This window comes from Pan troglodytes, chromosome 4 (genome assembly GCF_028858775.2).
Source record: "Pan troglodytes isolate AG18354 chromosome 4, NHGRI_mPanTro3-v2.0_pri, whole genome shotgun sequence".
Classification (NCBI taxonomy): Eukaryota; Metazoa; Chordata; class Mammalia; order Primates; family Hominidae; genus Pan; species Pan troglodytes.
The window spans coordinates 132,272,782-132,294,419 of record NC_072402.2 but is presented as its reverse complement, the minus strand read 5'-3'; the positions used below and the strand labels follow the sequence as shown (position 1 = coordinate 132,294,419).

Sequence of the window (21,638 nt, the reverse complement as noted above, 5' to 3'; positions counted from 1 at the left end):
TTGTCTTTTTGGTTTTTTTTGTTTTTGAGACAGAGTCTTGCTTTGTAGCTCAGGCTGGAGTGCAGTGGTGCAATCTTGGCTCACTGCAACCTCCGCCTCCTGGGCTCAAGTGATCCTCCTGCCTCAACCTCCTGAGTAGCTGGGATTACAGGTGTGCATCACCATGACCAGCTAATTTTTTAAATTTTTTTTAGTAGAGACAGGGTTTCACCATGTTGGCCAGGTTGGTCTTGAACTCCTGACCTAGGGTGATTTGCCTGCCTTGGCCTCCCAAAGTGCTGGGATTACAGGCATGAGCCACCGCGCCGGGCCTATGGCAGTTGTTCTTAACCCTGGATCCCAATAGCAGGTCTTGTTAAAAAAGTACAGGTACTAGGGGGCACAGTGGCTCACGCCTGCAATCCCAGCACTTTGGGAGGCCGAGGTGGGCGGTTCACGAGGGCAGGTCAAGACAAGCCTGACCAACATGGTGAAACCCTGTCTCTACTAAAAATACAAAAATTAGCCAGGCATGGTGGCGTGCACCTGTAATCCTAGCTACTTGGGAGGCTGAGGCAGGGGAATTGCCTGAACCCAGGAGATGGAGGTTGCAGTGAGCCGAGATCACACCACTCCACTCCAACCTGGGCGACAGAGTGACTCCGTCTCAAAAAAAAAAAGAGTACAGGTACTGGCCAGGTGCGGTGGCTCATGCCTGTAATCCCAGCACTTCCTGAGGCAGGCAGATCACTTGAGGTCAGGAGTTTGAGACCAGCCTGGCCAACATGGCTAAACCCCGTCTCTACTAAAAATACAAAAATTAGCCCGGCGTGGTGGCAAGTGCCAGTAGTCCCAGCTACTTGGGAGGCTGAGGCAAGAGAATCTCTTCAACCCAGGAGGTGGAGGTTGCAATGAGCTGAGATCACACCACTGCACTCCAGCCTGGGGAACCAAGTGAGACTCCATCTCAAAAAAAAAGGCCAGGCATGGTGGCTCACGCTTGTAATCCCAGCACTCTGGGGGGCCGAGGCAGGCGGATCACCTGAGGTTGGGAGTTCGAGACCACCCTGACCAACGTGGAGAAACACTGTCTCTACTAAAAATACAAAAATTAGCTGGACGTGGTGGCACATGCCTGTAATCCCAGCTACTCTAGAGGCTGAGGCAGGAGAATCACTTGAACCCAGGAGGCAGAGGTTGCAGTGAGCTGAGATCGTACCATTGCACTACAGCCTGGGCAACAAAAGCAAAACTCCATCTCAAAAAAAAAAAAAAAAAAAAAGTATAGGTACCTAGGGTGCTACTCCAGACCATTTAAGTCAGAATACCTGGGGTGGGGTGGTATTAAAACAATAATCTCTGCTCTGTGAATTCCATTAGATTCTCAGAGATGTGTTCCACAAAGGGTTAAGCACTAACAATGGCTACACCATTTAGTGAGCCAGGCAAGGCCAGAAACTCATTGTGTAAATTATTATACTAGCTCCCTAGGCCAGGGTCACGACTTCAGGGCCAAAAGATAGATAGCTCTGTTGGGATGCCATAGGCAGCAGAAGGCAGCAGGCTGAGTTCTCAGGGGCAGCTCCACCTTTTCCTTCTACTGCCTTAAGGAGCTCCCAGGGCAGACTTCAGGCTTTGCGCACTTCCACCAAAAATCCTAGCCCAGCCTCCCAAGAATCCCAGGGCCCATGCCTTCAGCTCTCAGCTCGGAGGCCCGCACTCACTCCCCTTTCACTCTGGCTGAGGGAGGGGCCAGCCACTGGGCAAGGGCCAGATGGGAAGCTGGGCCTCCAGGCCTTAGCCCTGTCCAGGGTCCTGACTCCTGGTCAAGTGCTTTCTTCAGCCCTGAGGCACCTCACTTGCTGTAGAGTGCCCCTTGGCTTGCACCCTTAGGGTGCACTGGGAAAGGGCAGCCCCTGAGAGGTCATCAAAGGGCATCCCTGCCTATCCCACCCAAATCCAACCCCAGCCCTTTCACAGCTGTTGGATTCACTGTGTCCCCCACCCCATCACTGCCCACATTTAGAGATGAGGAGACAAGTGAACCACGGGTTCCATGGCTCTGCAGCCACCAAGGAGGGGGTTTCCACAGCACACACATCACTCCGTAAGTGTTCCCACTGGGGACTCCTGCCACACTAAGCAAACCACATGACTAGCCTGACAGCCACCCCATAGGCTTCATACTCCAGGGGATTGAGTAGATGGGGTTCCCAGAACCCCTTTCACCAGGGTATCCAAGGCCCAGGCTCAGCAGACCATAAAGGCCCCGCCCAAGCCATTCACAGAAAGAGAAGAGAGCAGTCCGTGAGATTTAGTGCAAACATTCTCTGCCGCCAAATCCTCGCTTTCATCTCTGCCCTCTCATGAGCCAAATGACTTGGAAGCGTTCATTGATGGTTTCCTCTCTGCCCCAAGATAAGTTGGAATTTATGCCGGCCACGGCTCAACCTTGTCACTTAGAGGACTAGGAAAACCTCTCAGGCTGCTCTCCAGCCTACTGTGGGAGGAAAAGCTTGTGCTGGGCAACAGTTCAAGGGTTCTGGGCGGGGAGGACTTCATTGGCCCTTCTAGAGCCCAGGACTTGAGGTGGGGAGGTGTCTCCCAGGCAGACCTCAGAGCCTGCGGAGGCTCCTGGGCTTGGACCCAGGGCCACGTGGAGCTAGTCCCCAGCAGGGTTGGGCATCGATACTTGTACAATGGGTTTGACTATTTTTAGGTGTGGAAAGGTACAAAGGCTCTGGGCTGGAAAACCCAAGAGGCAGGGGAATTTTCTGCCCCATGCAAATTGCTCTTTCTTCTCAGCCTCCGCTGACACCTGTTTCCTCCCAGGCAGGCCTGATCCTTGGTGCAGATGGCAGCCTTGCGCCTGGGAGGTGGCCCATCCTCCCACTGGAGATTGGAGGAAGCAGAGCAAGGGCAGGAGACTGGCTTAAGTTCCCCCTGGAGTCAAGGAGATAAGCCAACCCTAGGAACTCCCCAAAACTCCCCATCCCACTTCAACTTGAACAGCTACAATAACAGGAGATAGGTGGGATTCTCGAAAGACAGGTTCTTCATGTCTGACATGGGCACGACAATTCTTGCCTTCGAGGACCAGGAAGGCACATAAAGGTAGCTACTGTTTTACTACTTCAACCACAGCAACTGGGGAGTCCCTGTAGTTCTCAAGACTGGGGTGAGCCTAGGCGCAGTAGCTCATGCCTGTAATCCTGACACTTTGGGAGGCCAAGGTGGGAGGATCGCCTGAGCTCAGGAGTTTGAGACAAGCCTGAGCAACACAGTGAGACCTTGTCTCTGCTGAAAAAAAAAAAGACAAAAAAAAAAATTAGCCAGGCATAGTGGTGTGCACCTGTAGTTCTAGCTACTCGGGAAGCTGAGACGGGAGGATCACTTGAGCCTGAAAGTTTGAGGCTGCAGTGAGCCATGATTGCACCACTGCACTCTATCCTGAGTGACAGAGGGAGACCTTGTCTCAAAAGTAAAAAGGAAACAAAAAAGACCGAGGGTGGGGAAGGTCCCAAACAACCAAGAGCCAGCAGGGCTCCCCAAGGCCCCACCTGCCTTTTGCTTCCTTGGCTGCGCTTAAGCACATCCCATCCCCCTACGAAGCAGGGCTACCCCAGGAGGGCAGTGAGAGCTTCAACACTGTCCCACCCCCACCTCCACCTCACCTCCAGCACTGCATTCCCCTCTCTTAACAGCATTCCCAGAGAAAACACTGTCTATACCCTACCCACCATGGGGCCATGGAAGTCAGGCTTGGGGGATGGGGCATCAGGTCTCAAAGAATCCCGGCCCCACCTCCCCAGGGGAGAGTCCTAGGGGAGGGCAGCTCCTGGAGGAGGCAAGGCGGAGTCCTTTTTCAGATGCAAGCCTCTGCAGAAGCCCCCCTCCAAGGGCTGGCTAAAGACAGTGGAGCCAGGACTGCATCTGTGGTGAGGTAGCATAGAGGAGGGGCCAGCATGGAGCAAAGACATCCTCTCCAACCCATGACGAGGGCCCTGCCACCAAACTCTGGGCCTTTCTGCCCTTGGCATTGTGAGCCCCAAGGACTTAAGGTCTTGGCTAAATGACCTTGCGATCCTCACTTTCCTTATTTTCAACAGGACTGAGAAATTCTGGGCTAGTTTTAATGATTAAAAAGGAGTGTCCAGCCCCAGTGCCTGGCTACTTCTTGGCTGTAGTAGAGTGTCCTACTTAAGAGCCAGGATTGGCCGGGCGCGGTGGCTCACGCCTGTAATTCCAACACTTTGGGAGGCCGAGGCAGGTGGATCACCTGAGGTCAGGAGTTCAAGACCAGCCTGGCCAACATGGTGAAACCCCATCTCTACTAAAAATACAAAAATTAGGCCGGGCGCGGTGGCTCATGCCTGTAATCCCAGCACTTTGGGAGGCCAAGGCGGGCGGATCACCAGGTCAGGAGATCGAGACCATCCTGGCTAACACGGTGAAACCCCATCTCTACTAAAAAAATACAAAAAATTAGCCGGGTGCGGTGGCGGGCGCCTGTAGGCCCAGCCACTCGGGAGGCTGAGGCAGGAGAATGGCGTGAACCCAAGAGGCGGAGCTTGCAGTGAGCCGAGATCACGCCACTGCACTCCAGCCTGGGCAACAAAGCAAGACTCCATCTCAAAATAAATAAATAAATAAATAAATAAATAAATAAATAAAATAAAAATACAAAAATTAGCCGGGTGTGGTGTGTGCACCTGTAATCCCAGCTACTCGGGAAGCTGAGGCAGGAGAGGCATTTGAACCCAGGAGGCAGAGGTTGCAGTGAGCCGAGATCATGCCACTGCACTCCAGCCTGGGGAACAGAGAGAGCCTCAGTCTCCAAAAAAAAAAAAAAGAGCCAGGATTAAGACCCTCCATCTCTCCATCTCTCCAAGCTTCTGCAGCCCCATCTGTGCCAAAGGCTTCTTCTGTGGTCAGTGAAATGAATACCTTGTGGCATTAGCACTGAAGACCTAAAAGAAGGAGCAATAAGGCCCTAGGGTGGGAGTTTTCAGGGACCCCAGAAGGAGGGTCCAGGTGTCCAGGAGTCTACCCACCCCCAGTGCGCTTCTCAGTTCCAGAGGCCATAAACCTCTACCTGCTGTAAGAAACATCCCAGGTCAAAGTAAGGAAGGCTTCAAATGCAGATGCCTGTGAAATGGGTATAAGGAACCTATGACTAATTGGATGGCTCTGAGGACCCCACCCCTTATCCCTGCACCAGCAAATCCTTATCACTCTTGGCTCGGCCTCCAAAATGTCACAAACCCTGCTGCTTCTCATTCCACTGCTACCACCCAGCTCTAAGCCACCACTATTTCCCTGCTGGACGACTGCAACTCTCCCTTCTCTCACAGCGGCCAAGGGGAACTTTCACTAAAACATCAGGCTGTGTCATTACCCTGTCTGAGATCCTTGAAAGGCTTCTCCCCTTGCTCAGTTCAATAGGAACATCTTCACAACAACCTGCAAGGCTGAGGGAAACTGGCCCCTACTCCCCTTCATTCCACTCGGCCACGCTGGCCTCCCGCTGCACTGCCCGTGCCCTCTGCCAGGAATGCTCTGCCCCAGTCTCCGCAGGGCAGCTCACTCTCACTCCCCACAGATCTCTGGGAAGCTCATCACTACCCACCTCGGAGGGCTTCTTTTCGTTCTGTCGGGGCCAGCCCGACTTGGTGCTGCTGGGCAGTTTGGAGCATCTTGATGCGGATGTAGATGTCGCATGACCTGCAGAGAGAGAACAGTCCATTAGGGGTCCTGGAGGGCCAGGAGCACCACCCACTCATGCCCAAGAATAGGAAGCTTCTAAGCAAAGCCCCGGCTAGAATGTTCAGGAGGGAGAAACCTCTGTGAGACCTAGTATCCCTGCTCTGGGCCTCAGTCTCCCCACTGATGAATGGGGACATGAAGCCTCCTCTACTCGCCAACCAGAAGGCTGGAGAAATCAAAGGCTGTTACTGGGGCTCAGTATTAGTTTAATGTGTGACCCCAGACAAGTCCTTGGCCCTCTTTGGGACTCTGCTCAAAGACAGCTGGAATAAGCCTTTCATGCCCACACTCCACCCTGCCCCAGGTTAGGTACTGTCCCAATACTCTGGGATGATGCCAGTGGGTATTCAGAGGCAGAGCAGGGCAATGGGAAGAGAGACGCTCTGAAGCAGATCCAGGCCATCAGCAGAGCCCTGACCCAGCCACTTACTAGCTTGTCACCCCAGGCAAATGACTCAATCTCGCTGAGCCTTAGTTTGTTCTTCTGTAAAATGGGGGCAAAAGAATAACTATCTTCAAAGGGCTGTGGTGAGGAATAAGTGATATCATGCCTGTAAAGTCTCAGCACAGTCCCTGGCACACAGTGATTCCTCAATAAACATTAGCTATAATTATTAGGGTCTAAGGCCCTTGCTGGATGACAGTGCTGTGGCCTCCACCCTTATGAATCAAAGGAGCAGCAAGAAATAGGGCGACACTATGGTTTTGGCTGAATAGGAGTAGCAGCCATGGGTGGGCACAGTGGAGGGGGCTGGTGGGGAGCCTTGCAGGTACCTGGCCCTCTCAAAGGGCTCCTCTGCCTGCAATAAAGTTAGAAATGGAGGATGTGGTTTTTGGTTCTACTGAGCCAGGCCACAGGCAGCATGTTGTAGCCACAAAAGGCCAGATGCTGTGATCTCCTTTTGTAGGGAAGAAGGGCTGGCCAGGTGGGACGCCAGAGCCAAACTGAGCAAACAGAGCCCAAAGGACAACAAATGAGACCTGGAGGTAGGGACGGGGCTGAGACCTCCTTGGCCATCCTAGTGGATCTACCCTTAGGCTTCTGGGGGGGCTGTGGAACTCTGGGAGCTAGGAGGGGCCTTGGCAAGCCCCCTAATCTTACTTGCTCATAAGTGTGAAGAAACAGGTCTAGAGTTGCACAGCTCCAAGCCCGGCCTCCTTGGCAGGGCAGCCTCTTCCTTAGCCTGGGCCTCCAGCAGGGCAATCATTGCTAAGTGAGATCTTCCTGGCAGCACAACTCTCCTACCCACAGCAGATGGAACTCCTTACTCCAACAAGCACAGGCAGGCCTGGCTTTCTGGGCACCCGAGAAGAGCTGCCTTCTAGTACCAGAGCCCTCACTTTGCATAAACCTCCCTTCTCTTCTCCAAATTTCAGGGGGGCTCCCTAAACTTCTTCTGCTGCTTGATAGTGCAATCCACGCACCCCTCCCTGCAACCATCACATCCAATTGACATGCCAATCCATACACAAGTCTACCTCTGGGATTCTATTGCCAAGATTCTATGAAGGTTGGGTATCTTCATTGATTTGTTCAGCAGACATTCACTGAGCATCTACTATGTGCCAGATCGTAGCTGGGGATATAGTGGTAAGCAAGACAAGAGACCTCTTATCAAGGAGCTTACCACTGATTGGGAAATGGTACTTATCCGGTAATTATGGTAAAAGGTGACTGGTTTTGTATCTGTTGTATACAGACTTTCTATATGGGCCTTCACTTAATATATGCAGAAGCCCAGAGTGGAGCCGATCTGTTCCAACCAGAGCAAAACAAATGGAGCTGGGACCTAGAGGGTAAGGGGGAGTACAGCTGGGAGAACAAGGCCCTGGAGGTCATGGAAGGTGCAGGGACTTCTTTAGAAGTGGAAGGGCAGGAGTGGAGAAACCTGACTTGATTTATGCTTTCATCAACATGCCTCTTAGTGAAATTAAGACCACAGGGCAGCCTCCTCCCATCTGGGCCTGTGGGCCTGATCACTATTCAAATGCTTTCCCTGTAGGAGCCCAAACTGGAAGGCCTTACTGTCAGTGGTGTCAGAGTTGTCACTGCTGATGGAGTATTTTCGCCTCTTCTCTTCCATCTGCAACAAAAGGCAAGCCCATTATACTCACGGATGGCTTGGGAAATCCTCAACCTCTCAGAAAATCACCCCATAACCTACCTCCCCACACTTATGCCACTGCAGAAAGATAAGAATAAAGCCCTGCCCTAGCCTTCTTCTCTGCCAGCACCATCCTCTCCCACCCACCCACAGAGGCCCTGGGATTCTAAAAGGCTGCATCTCCCACCTCCTGAGCCCAGAGCCCTTGGTTGAGCAAGGGTCTAACCAAAGCTGTTGTAGAGGGAGAGGACATGGGGGCATCAGCAAGCCCAAACTGAATAGTGACCATGACCTGCCCAGTCCCAGCTGCCACCCAAGGACACTCAGGCCCACCACTGCAAAGGCCTCCTGAGCCACAAGTCCTCTAGGGAGGTAGGTGGGTAGAGGACAGCAAACAAGACTGATTCTTCCAGGAGGACCATGCTGTCGGAAGTTAGGGACAAGCCAGCACAGACAACACTGAGGGCCTAGTCCTGCGAGTGGTGGTCAGCAGTGTACAGAAGCGGGGAAGAGGCGGGGGACACTCCAGGCTGGGTCCCTGAGACACATCAGGCCCAGGGTGACTGGTCCTGGGCTGGGCTACCCTGCCCTCCTACTCCCCACCATCCTTCCCAGATAAACGTACAAATAAACTCTACCTCAACTGCAACATCTAACTTAACGGTATTAAGGACAACTCTCACATAGGGGCCTCATACTGAGCTCACGCGGAGTCTTCCTTTATCCACATCATCTCCTGTTCCTAACCAGGTGAGCTGTGAGCTCCATTTACAAGTGAGGCCAGCACCTTGTCCTGCTAGTAAGTGGCTGAGATGGGACTGAATCCATGAGGTCTGATCCCCAGGCGCATGCTGAGCTGCCTTTTTACCCTCCATCAGCTCCTGGCTGCTGAAAGTGTTTTCCCATCACTGTTTCCTATAATCCTCATGAGTCCCAGGTGGCAGAGCCTGCTCTCATCCCCTTGGAGGGAAGCACAGCAGGTGATGCATTAACCTGCTCTGGGTCTTACAGCTCGCCTGTGGCTGAGTCCTAATGTGGGAACACACGGGGGGCTCAGGGTTCAGAGCACGCTCCCCTATGTTCCCTGACCGACTCCCCACAGCAAAGGATAGGGAGGGAGTCTGTGTCAGTAGAGAGAAAGCCCCACTGCCCAGCCCATCTGCATCTAACTCCAGCTGCCTCCAACCCCAGTCCATTCCTGCTGAGCCCTGGGATGCCACCATCTTACTGCAGCCCTGCAGAGACTAGGGAGCATCTGCTCTCTAAGGTGGGTGTGAACACCCAGATCTCTCAGCTGACCAGGATGGCCCCCCTGCCTTGGACTTGATCTTAGCCAGGAGCTTCTCTCTACCCCAGTGCCCACCACCAGCAGGACCAGGGTGGCAGGAAGGCTCATTGAGGCTGCCTGCCGCCCAGCTTCAAAGGTGCCGGTAAAGTGCCCTCCAGAGGCTGAGGTTCCAAGGGACACTGGTGGTACAAGCAGCACAAACGCAGGAACAAGGATGGCTAAGACTGCTAAGCACTCACAGTAGTGGGAGGGGGGTCCACAGGGTCCACAGGGACCTCAACGAGTCCTTAGAGCAGCCCTTTGTTATAGGCCTATATCATGGCTGCTTCCCTTTTGCAGAGGAGGAAACTGAAGCTCAGAGGTTAAGTGACCTGCCCAAGATGTCAGTGACTGTATTTGATTCAGGAGACCGTGCTCTTGACCTTCTGACTTCTCCGTCTCTGTGCAGCAGAGTACAAACAGCTCAGCAACCCACAGCTGCCACCCTCACTGCCTTCCAGAGTCTGCGTGTCAAGGGCGCGACACCTGTAATCCCAGCACTTTGGGAGGCCGGGGCTGGAGGATTTCTTGAGCCCAAGAGATCGAGACCAGCCTGGGGAACGTAGAGGGACCCATCTCTACAAAAAATTTAAAAATTAGCCAGTTGTAGTGGCACATGCCTGAGGTCCTAGCTATGCAGGAGGCTGAGGTGAGAGGATAGCTTGAGTCAGGGAGGTCAAGGCTGCAGTGAGCCATGATCGTGCCGCTGCACTCCAGCCTTGGCGACAGAGTAAGACCCTATCTCAAAAAAAAAAAAAAAAAAGAGAGTGTGACAAAGGCTGACTGACAGAATCCTGACTCCTGATTCTAGCCTACGTCTTCCTCAGCTCAGCTCAGCCCAGCGCAACCCAGCTTTGTCCTGACACCGGTGGGTGGAGTGGGGGGGAGGTGCTAAAAGTGCACCCACCCATTTTCTTTTGCAATCCTGTATGCGAATTCCATTTCTCTTCATTTCCTGCAAAGAAGGTACTTCCGAGCCAGCATCTCCCACAGCATTAAAAGCAGAAGTTGTTGATGGGTTCAAATCCTAGCTCCTCTCCTCATAGACCAGGGACCTTGGGAAAGACATACCTCCCAGAGGAGATAAACTGGAACTGGCTTTTTACATAAATGTCCTTAATTTAAAATGTTGGCAACTGAGTCAGAATTTTTACAACACTCCGAAAGGGCCAAACTAAACACATCTGTGGGCCAGAATCAGCTGGTGAGAATAAATAAGAACAGTGTAAAGTCCTCAGCACAGTGGCTAGAGATCCATATGGGTGCCAGGTAGTAATACCATGGCAGCCTTGGACCAGGTCGGAAAGTCCTAGAGAAGGGGCTCCTAAAAAAGAGGCAGTGACCCTATACAGTAAGGAAGGTGCCCTCGAAAGGACTCCTTGACTGCCCAGAGACCAACAGGTGACAGCATGCAGACCTACACCCCGCACCAAGCCAATTCCCCATCCAACCCTGTCCTCACAAAACACCCCAGAGTGCCTAGGGATTATTCTGGGTCAGGGCTGTCCCATGGGAGGCTATTATTAAGGGAGCAGATTTTGTGGTGGCTTAATTGTTATAACAACTAGGCTTGAGAAGGAAGCCACTGTTTTGTGAGTGCAGCTTCTTTCCTTTAAACCAAGTCTTCCAAAGGCCTCCTTGCTCCAGCGAGCTCCCACTGTCACAGTGGCTAATGAGGCCTGGGACCGCACTATGTCAGCTTTTTGCCCCATGGATCACCCTCCTCGCAACCTCAGCAAGAGGGACAGGGAGGACTCCTTTCCCGAAGCTGAAATCCAGGACTGCAAACACACTTGGGGGGTGGAGGTGCTTAGATGTGATCTTGGCCTCTGGTTTTTCCTCTCCACTGGCTTCCCCCATCTCCCCCAAAGCAAGGTCTGCTGTGGGAGAAGATTTCAGTGTCACAAGGCACTTGCTTTCGAGGACAGAAAGTGCTCCCGAAATCCTACCTATAAAGGAAACTTTAGGAAAAAAAGGATCTCCTTTTCCTGCCATTTGCACTAGTCTATTGGCACCTCTCATGCAACCCCCAGCATGGAGACACAGGTAGGAAGCTCTCCTTCAAAGTGTGGGTGTCGTAGAGTCCCCTCAATGAAGCAAAAGCCCACAGCCTCTCTGTATCCTCGGCCCCACCAAGTCCACTAGGCTTTGCCTCCAGAACACACCCACTTTCTTCCTACTATCACCACACTGGTCCAAGCCAATCTCATCTCTTGCCTGAACCACTTGTTCATCTCCCAGCTTCCAGTATCAATTCACCCATGTCCAGGCTCCACACAGCTGCCAGAGTGATGTTTAAAAAGCATAAATGAGTCGGGGTGCGGTGACTCACACCTGTAATCCCAGCACTTACGGAGGCTGAAGCAGGTGGATCACTTGAGCTTAGGAGTTCAAGATCAGTCTGGGCAACATGGCAAATCCCCGACTCTGTGAAAAATACAAAAGTTAGCTGGGCATGGTGGCGTGTGCCTGTGGTCCCAGCTGCTGAAGGGGCTGAAGTGGGAGGCCAGGAGGTTGAGGTTGCAGTGAGCTGTGATTATGATACTGCACTCCAGCCTGGGTGACAGAGTGACACCCTGTCACAAAAAAAAAAAAAAAAAAAGCCAGGCACGGTGGCTCATCCTTATATTCCCAGCACTTTGGGAGACCAAAGCGGGTGGATCACTTGAGAGATCAGGAATTCGAGACCAGCCTGGCTAATGTGGTGAAACCCCGTCTCTACTAAAAATACAAAAATTAGCCAGGCTTAGTGGCGGAAGCCTGTAATCTCAGCTACTCTGGAGGCTGAGGCAAGAGAATTGCTTGAACCTGGGAGACAGAGGTTGCAGTGAGCTGAGATTGTGCCATTGCCCTCCAGCCTGGACAACAGAGTGGGACTCTGTCTCAAAAAAAAAAAAGGTATAAATCAGAAGCTGGACATGGTGATATGCACCTGTAGTTCCAGCTACTTGGGAGGTAGAGGCAGGAGGATCACTTGGGCCCAGGAGTTCAAGGCAAGCCCGGGCAACACAGCAAGACCCCATCTCTAAAAAAAATTAGAACAAAATAAAAATTTTAAAAGGCATAAATCAGATCATATCATGCCCCTAAGAAAATCTTTCAAAGGCTTCATAGATCAAAGGACAAAGCCTAAGCTCCTGACCACAAGACCCTACACAATCTGGCCCCTGCCACCTGGACAACTTCATACTGACCACTATCCCCTTCCTCACCACCTTCTAGCCATGCTGGGCTCCTTTCATTCCTTTGAACAAGCCAAATATTCCATACTTCGAGCCCTGTGCACATGCTGTACTCCACTCTGTTTGGAATATTCTTCTATGTGGTCTATGCATGTCTGACTTTTCAACCTTCAGGTTTAAGCTTCAGTGTGGCCCATGTCAGTCTATGCTCATCACACTATCTGAAGAAATTCACCACCCAGTGTCCACGGAATACCCATCCCAGCTGTGCTTGTTGAGCTACTTGTTGCATGTCGTTCTCCTTGGGAATGTATATTCCATGAAGAGTAAGGAGCATTCCATTTAGACTCCAGCCAGAACCCCAGTGACATACTAGGGAGTGCTGAGTGTGCTCTCGCTCCCTCCCCCAAGAAGTGTCGGGACCACACAGTCCAGCTGGCCTGCCTGTGGCTTGCAGGAACAAACACCCTAGCCCAAGATTTCGCCCTTGTTTTCACAGCCTGCCTTCCCCGTCTTAACCTCACACATTTTCCAGGAGGCTTTATTTGGTTGGGCTCCTGGCTAATGATCAATGTCAACTCAGTAATAGGGCAGCAATTTGGTGGCAGATGTTTTCTTGGCAGCACTAGTGGTTGGCCTTAGTGGGGGCCTCAGGTCTGGACTTAAAACACCAATGCCCAATGCCAGCCCCCTTTAAAGACCTCTCTGCAAATAAACTCAAATAAACACCCTGGGCCTCCATTAACGCCCTTCCAGCTGACCCTGGGAACAGTGGGCCTTTCAGGCCTGCCACTGCAGCCACTCCCTGGGCAGTTAAAACACCCCAACCTGGCCTCCAGCCTCTCCTCTCCAGGGGCCACTAGGCCTGGCCTGCCCGCCACCACACAGCAGGATTTCGTCCTCCTCTTTAAAAAAAGGGGAAAAAAGGGCTTTCAAGCAGGCAATTTACCATTCCAGACACAATCTTTCAAAGAGAAACAAAAACTCTCCCTGTCTGAGGCAGACCGCTAAGGCGTGTGTGTAATAAGATGCTAATACAATTTAATGATATTTCGGCTGGAAAACCTGTCCTCAGAGCCTCCTTGTGTTGGGAAGGCCAGACATTCAGAAAACAAGAGCTGCACACTCTTAAACCGCTTTAAACAGGGGTCACAGCCCCACTCTTTCCTATCTCTCATTAACTTTAATGCCTTCTCAGGGACAGTAATTGCAGTTACAAAAATGATTTTGTATACAGGGTAGAGGGCTGCTGCCTGGGATCCTCCAGTCGGCTTCCTGGACCTGCTTCTCCAAGTCTAGAGGAGCCTGAACCCTCCTGCAACACCAGCCACTGCCTGTCTGCAACTTCAAGTGTCCCAGAGGGGGCTCAGCTCCCCTTGAAGATGCTGCCACACCCACCCTCCAGACCAGTTCTGGGGACGTACCAAGGGGATGGTGGGAGAATGAAAAGGCTCTGTCTACTTTGTTCTTCAGAACCTTCTCACCCTACTCTTTGCCCCAGAGAGGGCAGAGCTCCGTCTACTCGCTCCCATATCGGCTGCCCATTGGCACCTGCAGGATCCTTCTGATCCCTTCTGCAGAGAAGCGAGCTGGCTCTCTGGCCTAGCCTAAAGGTGAGAGATCAAAGGTCAAAGCTGCATCGGGGACCCTCCCCAGGTATAATAAGGATGACTAATACTAATCACATGTTTATCGCATGCCTGCTTTGGGCTTAGTCTTTTTTAGGTAATCACTTATTCTATACATCCACCATGAGATAGGTACTGTTATTAATCCCATTTGCAGAAAGTGCTCCTTGTAACAGAAGGAACTGAGGTATAGAGCCATTATGACAGTTGGTAACTGCACAGCCAGGATTCAAACCTAGGCTGTCTGACTCCAGAAGGTGTACCCCATCTCCAGTGGGCTAAAGTGTACAGGCCTACAAGTTCCAGGGTATGGGTATTCCAGATTCCTATGGGCTGTCTGAAAGGAGCTTTGAGCAGACCTACAATTGTAAGCTTTTGAGCCACATGGTAAGGGTCCTATCTGGAGGACAGGGCAAGCCAGAGGTATCCTGCTCCCCAACTCTGACCTGTTCTCCCCATCAGAGAACCTAAAGGGAGAACTGTGAGGTCCCAAAAAGCCTGCTGCATGTGCCATGAAGAATTTGGACTAGAAGCCTCTTACCTGTGTCATGAGCATAAGACAACTGCCTTCCTGTTAAGAGGAACACTAGGTTAGGGCCAGAATACCCTGCCTCCCAACCTCAAGGATGTGGGGGTCAGTGTCCAGGGCCTATACAGTGTCAACACTCTGTGGTGCATCTAGGACCTGGGGACTGGCAGTCCCACCTCACCAGTCAATGAAAGCTAAGTGGAGATTTCTGACAACCTCTTGGACCACTGTTACTGGCTCTTTAGCCAGGCAATTTAGGGAAAGGAAAAGCATTTTGGACGGGAAAACATTCTGGAAACATTTGCTGCATCCTGAGCCCAAACAACTCTATCCTTAAACACTTCATCTCCAAAAGTGATGGGGGGACCCTTGGCCAAACAGTTTCAAAACCAATATTCACTGCAAGTCCTGCTGCCTGGGGCGAGGACTTCCCTCTGTGAGGCATTTGCTGCAGAACCAAATGCTTTTCCACTCAAAACAACAGCCAACAGCACTTGGGGCAACCTAGAGGGCTCCAGATCAAACAAACATCCCTTTTTTCCTCTACCATGCAAACTTGCTCAATAAATTATTCGCCCACTTCGGATCAAAGCCTGTTTTTGCAGCCTGTGACCCAAAAAGCAAATAGCATCTCTTAAACATGAAAGCCCTCCTCCCTGCCTGGGTCAGCTTTATTACTCATTCCTTCCCCCTTATAGTTATTCTGTTGTTATTTTCCTCCTCTGCTTGTTAAGATGGCTCTGCGAGTCCCAACCCGTCTAAGGAAGATGGGACAAGACGGATGGTGCGTTCAGCTGGGGCCCTAAGGTGAGAAAGAAAGTCAGGGTAGGGGAGAAGCCCTGGGAACCCAGGAAACAAAGCCAGGCCCGGTTGGCAGCTCCATGACGAGCCCTTTTGCCAAATGTCCTACTGGGAATTTTACCAGTGAAGGGAGGGAGTTAATGCCACTCCGAGAGGAGGGGCCAGGCGGCCCTACCACCTCCCAGGTCCAGGAATCAGTTTGCAAACATAAATGCTAAGGGGGCGTCCTGACAGCCTGTCTGGGATCAGAGCTCAGGGGTCCTCCTTCCAACAAAGGCAAGGCAGCAGGTCCCACTCAGCCCCTTCCTAGACGCTTTGGAACCGCTCTGAATGGAAACATGACACCTCTCGATGACCCCCTACAAACTCTGACCCGGGATAAAACTTTGTGCCTCGGGATCCTGCAGAAGATGAGCCAGGGGTGCTAGACGCAGCGGCGAGGTTTGGAAATCTGCAGAGACCAGAAGCGCCGGCCGCAGTGTGCCTTCGGCATACGGCAAAGACACCCAGTGACCCTTCACCTCCCCCAGCCTCCAGCAAGAGGCCAGCAGCCAAGCTGGTAAAAAAGTGCCCAGGCCAGCGGCAGTGGCTGAGGGGATTGGGAGGGGAGTTGCGCGCGCCTCCAGCCCGCCCCTGGAGGCAGTCCGCGGGACCGCAGGCTGGAGGCGCGCCGGCGTGATTCCGACCGCGGGAGCCGGGAGGAGGAGCCGGAGGAGGCTGCGGGGGGCTCCGGCCCAGGCGAAGGAAGGGCAAGAGGCTGTTCGACCGGGGGCGGCGCCGGGAGGTGGGTGGGCTTAACACCCAGGTCGGGGGAGGGGTTTAAGAGACACCGGGAAGGGCAGCCGAGCCCCAGGGGCGGGTGGGGTGGTAGCTGTGTGTAGTAGGGGACAGGGCTGGGCCTCTGGAAGCTAGAGTGAAGCCTTCCTGGCTGTCTCGCAGGCAACCCCATCCTCTGGCAGAACAGCTGCGAATCGCCAAGTTGACCCCTCTCGTCCCTTGGCCGAGAGGAGAGGATGTCTCAGGACCCAGGGATGGGCGGGAAGAAACCATGGGGAGCCACAAGTCTGCACCCAGGCGGGGAGGAGGCGGGCGGGCGCCGCTCCGCAGGCGCAGGCGAGTGGGTGGGAAGAAGGGAGGGAGAGGGAGGAAGGAGGTGAGGCCGGGAAGATGCCACTGCCGGGGGCGGGGCGGGGCCGGGGATCCGGCAAAGGGACTGCAGCAGCGCTAGGTGGGGGCGGGGGCTGCAATGTCACTCATTTGAGTCAGGTGTGTGCGTCCCAAACGGGGTCCGCCACAAGCCGGCATCTTCCTGGTACCACCCATGGTGCAGGGCCCTAGGCAGAGGGCTGGGGACTGCGGATCCGTCCCTGAAGCGGGACGCGAACCGGCAGAGTTGGGAGAAGGTAAACAAGGGCCACGCCCCCTGCCGTCGCCCCGCGGGCGCGCACCCGCCGCTCCGGCCGCCGCCGGTACATTTCCACTCTCCCAGCGCCTCTCCCCAGCTGGACTCCCGCGCGGCCCCGGAGGTGGAGGCTGCCCCCGACCCCAGTCCTCACCCCTGGCGCCGAGGCTCCGCACCCTCCACACTCACCTGGAAAGGGTGTCCCCCGCCCCTCCAAAAAAACTGTCTAATTTGTGCAGAGCCTCCAACCCCAGGAGCCGAGCATGCTGCCCCCGCGTGCAGCGCCCGCGTGCACCGGGCCGGGAGAGGGGGCGACAGGGCGGAGGCGGTGGCCCCCGGAAGGTGTCTGGGACCGGACCGGCTGCACGTGAGCCCAGCGCGAGGTCATGTGCACCGGCTCAGCCCGGTTCGGCGCCCGGACGTGCTGCGTATCAACAAAATGAAACTCGGGGAGACAGGAGGGCAGATAGCTCCAGGTTCTCAGAGCCCCCGCCCGGGCCGCTCGACCTCCCCACCGTACCCATCTCCCGCTGCAGCCCCTACGCCCGGCCGGAGCCCGCGGGGCAAGTTGCAGCCCTGGCGCGCCCCCGCCCGCCCGCGCCCCCTCGCCGGCCCGGGGGCGCTTTGCCGCAGTCATTAATAAAGAAGGTCGCCAAGCTCACCCTTCCAAAAGTTGTTGTTGCATGCGCCCCTCTCAGCCTCCCCGCACTGTACTCTTTAAAACACGACTGACCAACATGCGCAATCTCTCTCCCCTGTGCTGTGCATCCCCCCCCTCTCCGCGCTGGCTTCCTAGAACAGGCAGCCAGCAGGAGAGAGAGGGAGCGAGCGAGCAAGAGAGAGCGAGGGAGCGAAGAGCGCTGGCAGATCTGTTGCAAAAACACCAAATAACGTCGTGGAGATGCGCAGGGCCCATCCGCCGGGGGCTGGATCTTACCTTGCTCCGCGGTGCCCCCCTGACGGGCGCTGCCCTCGGCTACGCGCCGCTGCAGGGACCGGCGCGGGAAGGATGCTCCCGAAGCCGGGAGCTCCTGGGGCCGGCGCGGGAGGGCGGGGGGCGCGCATCCATCCGGGGTCGCGGCGAGGGAGGCGGCCGGGCCCGCGGCGTCCCAGGCCCCACGCCCCCCGCCGGGGACCGTCGGCCCGCAGGACCTAAGCCGGTGCCGCTAGGAGTGGGCGCAAAGTAACTCCATGGACGCTACTCACCCCCCCAAAAAATAGCCTCCAACTGCGATGGCCGCGGTCGGCACCATTCACCAACCCCCTGTGTATGTTTCTGTTTCTTTTTAAACCAAGACTTCCTTGTGATCTCTTTAGAAAAAAAAAAAAAATGTGTTGGGGTGGGGGTGGGGTGGGGGCGGGCAGGAGGAGCGAGGGAGGGGGAGTAGCCACTTTTTTCTTATTCACTCGGATCTCCGCTCCCGACACCCCCGTCGCCGCCCCCCCAACCCCCCGCCCAGTTGTTTGGCTCCGGCGGGGAGTCCAGGTAGCGTTGCGGGCCCCGTGGGGGAAGGGTGCCCTCCCTCGCCGCCCCACCACCACGCCTGCTGGCACCCTGGGCCCGGACTCCCCATGGACTCTGGGGCGCCCCTAGCCCGCCCTGTCCCCAGGGCCGGGCCCGAGCGGCGGCTGCGCCCGTGCAAGTCCCATCAGGTCTGCTCACACTTCACACACTCACACACATACCCCGCCCCTCCACTCTTTCACTCACACTTTCTGCTCACACCCCGCCCCCTACGCGCCCCAGACCCGGGCGGCGCCCCCCGCAACCTTAAAAAAAAAAAAAGCAAGCTTATACTTAAAAAAATCTTTTGGCGCCATATTAATGACGTACTTAAAATTTGCCATTTCTCCCTGCGTCAAAAAGACGTTTCTTTGCAAATAACAGCCTGGAGGCGACACTCGCGGAGGGAACGAGGTTTGCACTGAGCACCCCGCCCCCCGGGGCTCCAGCGCAGGAAGACCCTCGCCCTAGGCCCTGCTTCTGAATCGCTGGTTTTAAAATGCGAATCGAATAAATTGCGTGGCGTTTTGCAGCACCAGAAGTGAGCAGAAAGTGCTGGCAGGAGGGGAGTGGAGGGGCGAACGCGAGTCTTGGGGAGGGGGCGCGGCCCTCCTCCCCGCACCCACTCCAAATGGAAAACTAACATTCCGGGCGGGGGAACTTGAAATTGTAGGCGACCTCAAGAAAAGAGGGGCGGTCCGTAGAGAGGGTCCCCATTGGGCTTGTCGCCCCCTCCCCCCTCCCGGGTGCCTCCTGGCGCCTAGCGCTGCCCCGCATTTCCGGGGGGTGGAGAAGGCAGTGATGAGCGGGTGGGTGGGTGGTTGCACATCCTGGCCCCAGCAGGATTTTGCCCCGGGGCGACCCCTTCCTCCTTGCTCTTCCTTCCCATTACCCCGAAAGGGTTAAAAACCGAGGGGTAACTTCCAAAGGCTGGCACATGGCGAGGAAGCGGGGCGCCCCTCTCCCCACCCTTCGCCTCCTCGCCCCTCCTCCTCCGGCTCCACTTCCCGACTTGACCTTGTGGTGCACAAACAGTGCGCTCGGATCCTCGCAGTTTCTGGAAGAAGAGCCTGCGCTCGCCAGGCGGGCGGGCTGTCGGGCTGCTAGCCGGCGGTGGCGGGGCCTTGGGTCTGTTCCCGGAGCCGCGGGCCACACCCACCCAACCCGCTGCGCCCGCCGAGCTCACCTTCTCTCGAGGAAGGAGAAGGACTGGCCTCCTGGTTGGGGAGGAATCGGGGGTCAAGCTCCAACCTCCTCGGAATGCCTCTAGCTGGGGAGGGGGTGGGTCTGGCCTCGGGAGGAGGTTGTGGGGAGCCTGGCCCAACATCCCCAAAGCATCGTGGCCAACTTTTTCTTCCCCCTCATGGTCGGCTGCCCCTCAGATTATCCAATAATTTTTCAGCTCACCTTTGGCTTTGAAGGCACGTGGGTGAGTTGTGAATGGACACCGGAGTCGCCTTCCCTCTCCAAGACTGAAGATTGTTTATTCTTCCTTTCCCCTCCACCCCCTTCCATGGGAAGATAAATATTCAATTTACATAAGATGACATTTATGTGACAATTAAGAAGATTCCCCGATGGAATGTTGTGAACACATTTGCTTATAGGAGAAATAAATCTAATAATAAACAAACTCATAATAACAGCACAAATCCTCCGACAGGGCGGATTGTCTACCCAACAAAGAGGGAGATGATGGATGCTGAAATAAGCAGTTTTTGCAACAAGAAAGAAATATGAGCTCAAAGGGAGTCACTGCAACATTTCTTCTTCCTTGGCCTTCATTCACAAAGTCTGAGGAGAATTGTCTGGCAAGAGGTTGGTCTGGGTATTACCTCCCAGTTAGACCTGGCTGTGGCTCTCAGTGGTCAATTGGTGGTATTTTTCCCTAGCCAAGCTCAGAGTCTGGAAACAGGTGCTGCAGACTTGGAGTGTGTAACAAAATAGTTAAATACTTAGGTTCTAATCCTGGCTTTGCATTTCAGAAGCTGTGTGATGTGGGCAAGTGAATTCATCTCCCTGGATCGCTTTTTCCTTTTGGGTAGAATGGGGTGGTTGGAGGGTTCTTGAGGCCATGTGTGCACATACACATATATGTATGTACGTACATATACAGGTGGTATGTGTAAAGCAGCAACTGGCACAGGGTGCATAGTGCTCTTTAGCACTTTGCCTGGTACCTAAGTGGGTTTTTTTTATTTTGGAAGGGTGAAATTGTTCTCTGAAGCTTGATGGTCAAGGTCCAGATGTCCATTCCGGGGTGGGAGTGAGGGTACCAGTTTACAGTGGCACAGTCTAAAGAGATGACCTCCAGAGATGGATGAGGGAGGTGTGACCATTTAAAGTGCACCTGCAGTGTACTGGTCACTTTGTGAGCCATTCCATCTCATCCTCCCCCAAACCCCTTCCTCCCTTTTCAGAAAGATTTAGTAACTTACCACAGCCACACAGCTAGTAAGTGCTGGCAGAATTGGCTCCTAGGTCTAGCTGACCTTGAGACCTATGTAGTTTCTATTTTGCCACACTGCCAGAAATAAAAAGTATTACTATTATTGGTTTGATTGGGGATGGGGGGATCTGATTGCTGTCTTGGCAAGAAAGAATTTTATGAGCAGCACTTTGCTTCTGAGGTGGTTCCCTGACTTGGGGTGAGACCCAGGCCTTCTAATGAGCCCTTGAAAATACCTCTTGCTTAGGACTGGAAGCCCTATCAAAATCCTTGGATTCCCACAGTTCTCTGCTGCTGTTTAAGGTTAACCTTGGAAGCTTTAACAGAATGATAACGATAAAGCTAATTGTAACTCCTTAATCTTTATTAAAAGTCTCACAAATCATTCATTAACTTTTTTTCCCCCTTTTTCCACAATCTCTGCTTTGGACGTAATCATTCATTAACTTTTTACAGGAAAGAAATGAGAAGAAAGAGAGTTCTTGGAGATGTAATCCTTCATTTTTTTTCAACAAGCCTCCCGTATGCCAGAGACCATTCTTGGTGTTGGGGACACAGCACACACACACACACACACACAAATAAGTAAATAAATAAAATAAATGAGGAGCAGGGCAGGGAGAGCATCAGGAAAAATAGCTAATGCATGCTGGGCTTAATACCTACGTGATGGGATGATCTGTGCAACAAACCGCCATGGCACATGTTTACCTGTGTAACAAAACTGCACATCCTGCACATGTATCCCAGAACTTAAAAAAAAAAAAAAAGGTAAAAATGTTAGCTGCTAGAGTGAGCAGGTTATTAAAATTGGACATGATTTTATTCTAAACTCTAAAATATAAAAATAACTATATGTTTGAAAGTGATTAAGTGCTGTGGAGAAACTCTTAAGAAGGAAAGGGCGATACACAGTGTGGGAGTGCAATTTTAAATAAAATAGTCAGAGAAGTTCTCACCGAGAAG

At 53.6% G+C, this 21,638-nt stretch overlaps 1 protein-coding gene across 23 annotated transcripts in view; it reads right to left on the bottom strand.

The window, feature by feature from the left end:
* Positions 1 to 21,421, bottom strand: part of JADE2 (jade family PHD finger 2) — a 55,454-nt gene extending 34,033 nt beyond the window's left edge. For 2 of the 23 annotated variants that reach the window (XM_063811523.1, XM_063811524.1), the window contains exons 1-3: positions 19,410 to 19,432; positions 7,772 to 7,829; positions 5,609 to 5,703 (exon numbers count right to left, since the gene is read on the bottom strand). In XM_063811523.1, coding sequence (XP_063667593.1) covers positions 5,609 to 5,703; positions 7,772 to 7,829 — 153 coding nt within the window. In that variant the 5' untranslated portion in view covers positions 19,410 to 19,432. Of the gene's footprint in view, positions 1 to 5,608; positions 5,704 to 7,771; positions 7,830 to 10,084; positions 11,010 to 16,908; positions 16,993 to 17,381; positions 17,584 to 17,656; positions 18,287 to 19,240; positions 19,385 to 19,409 lie in introns of those variants that run through there. The other 21 variants (XM_054684614.2, XM_063811531.1, XM_063811530.1 and 18 more) reach the window with 17 other exon arrangements.
* Positions 21,422 to 21,638: the final 217 nt, after the last annotated feature.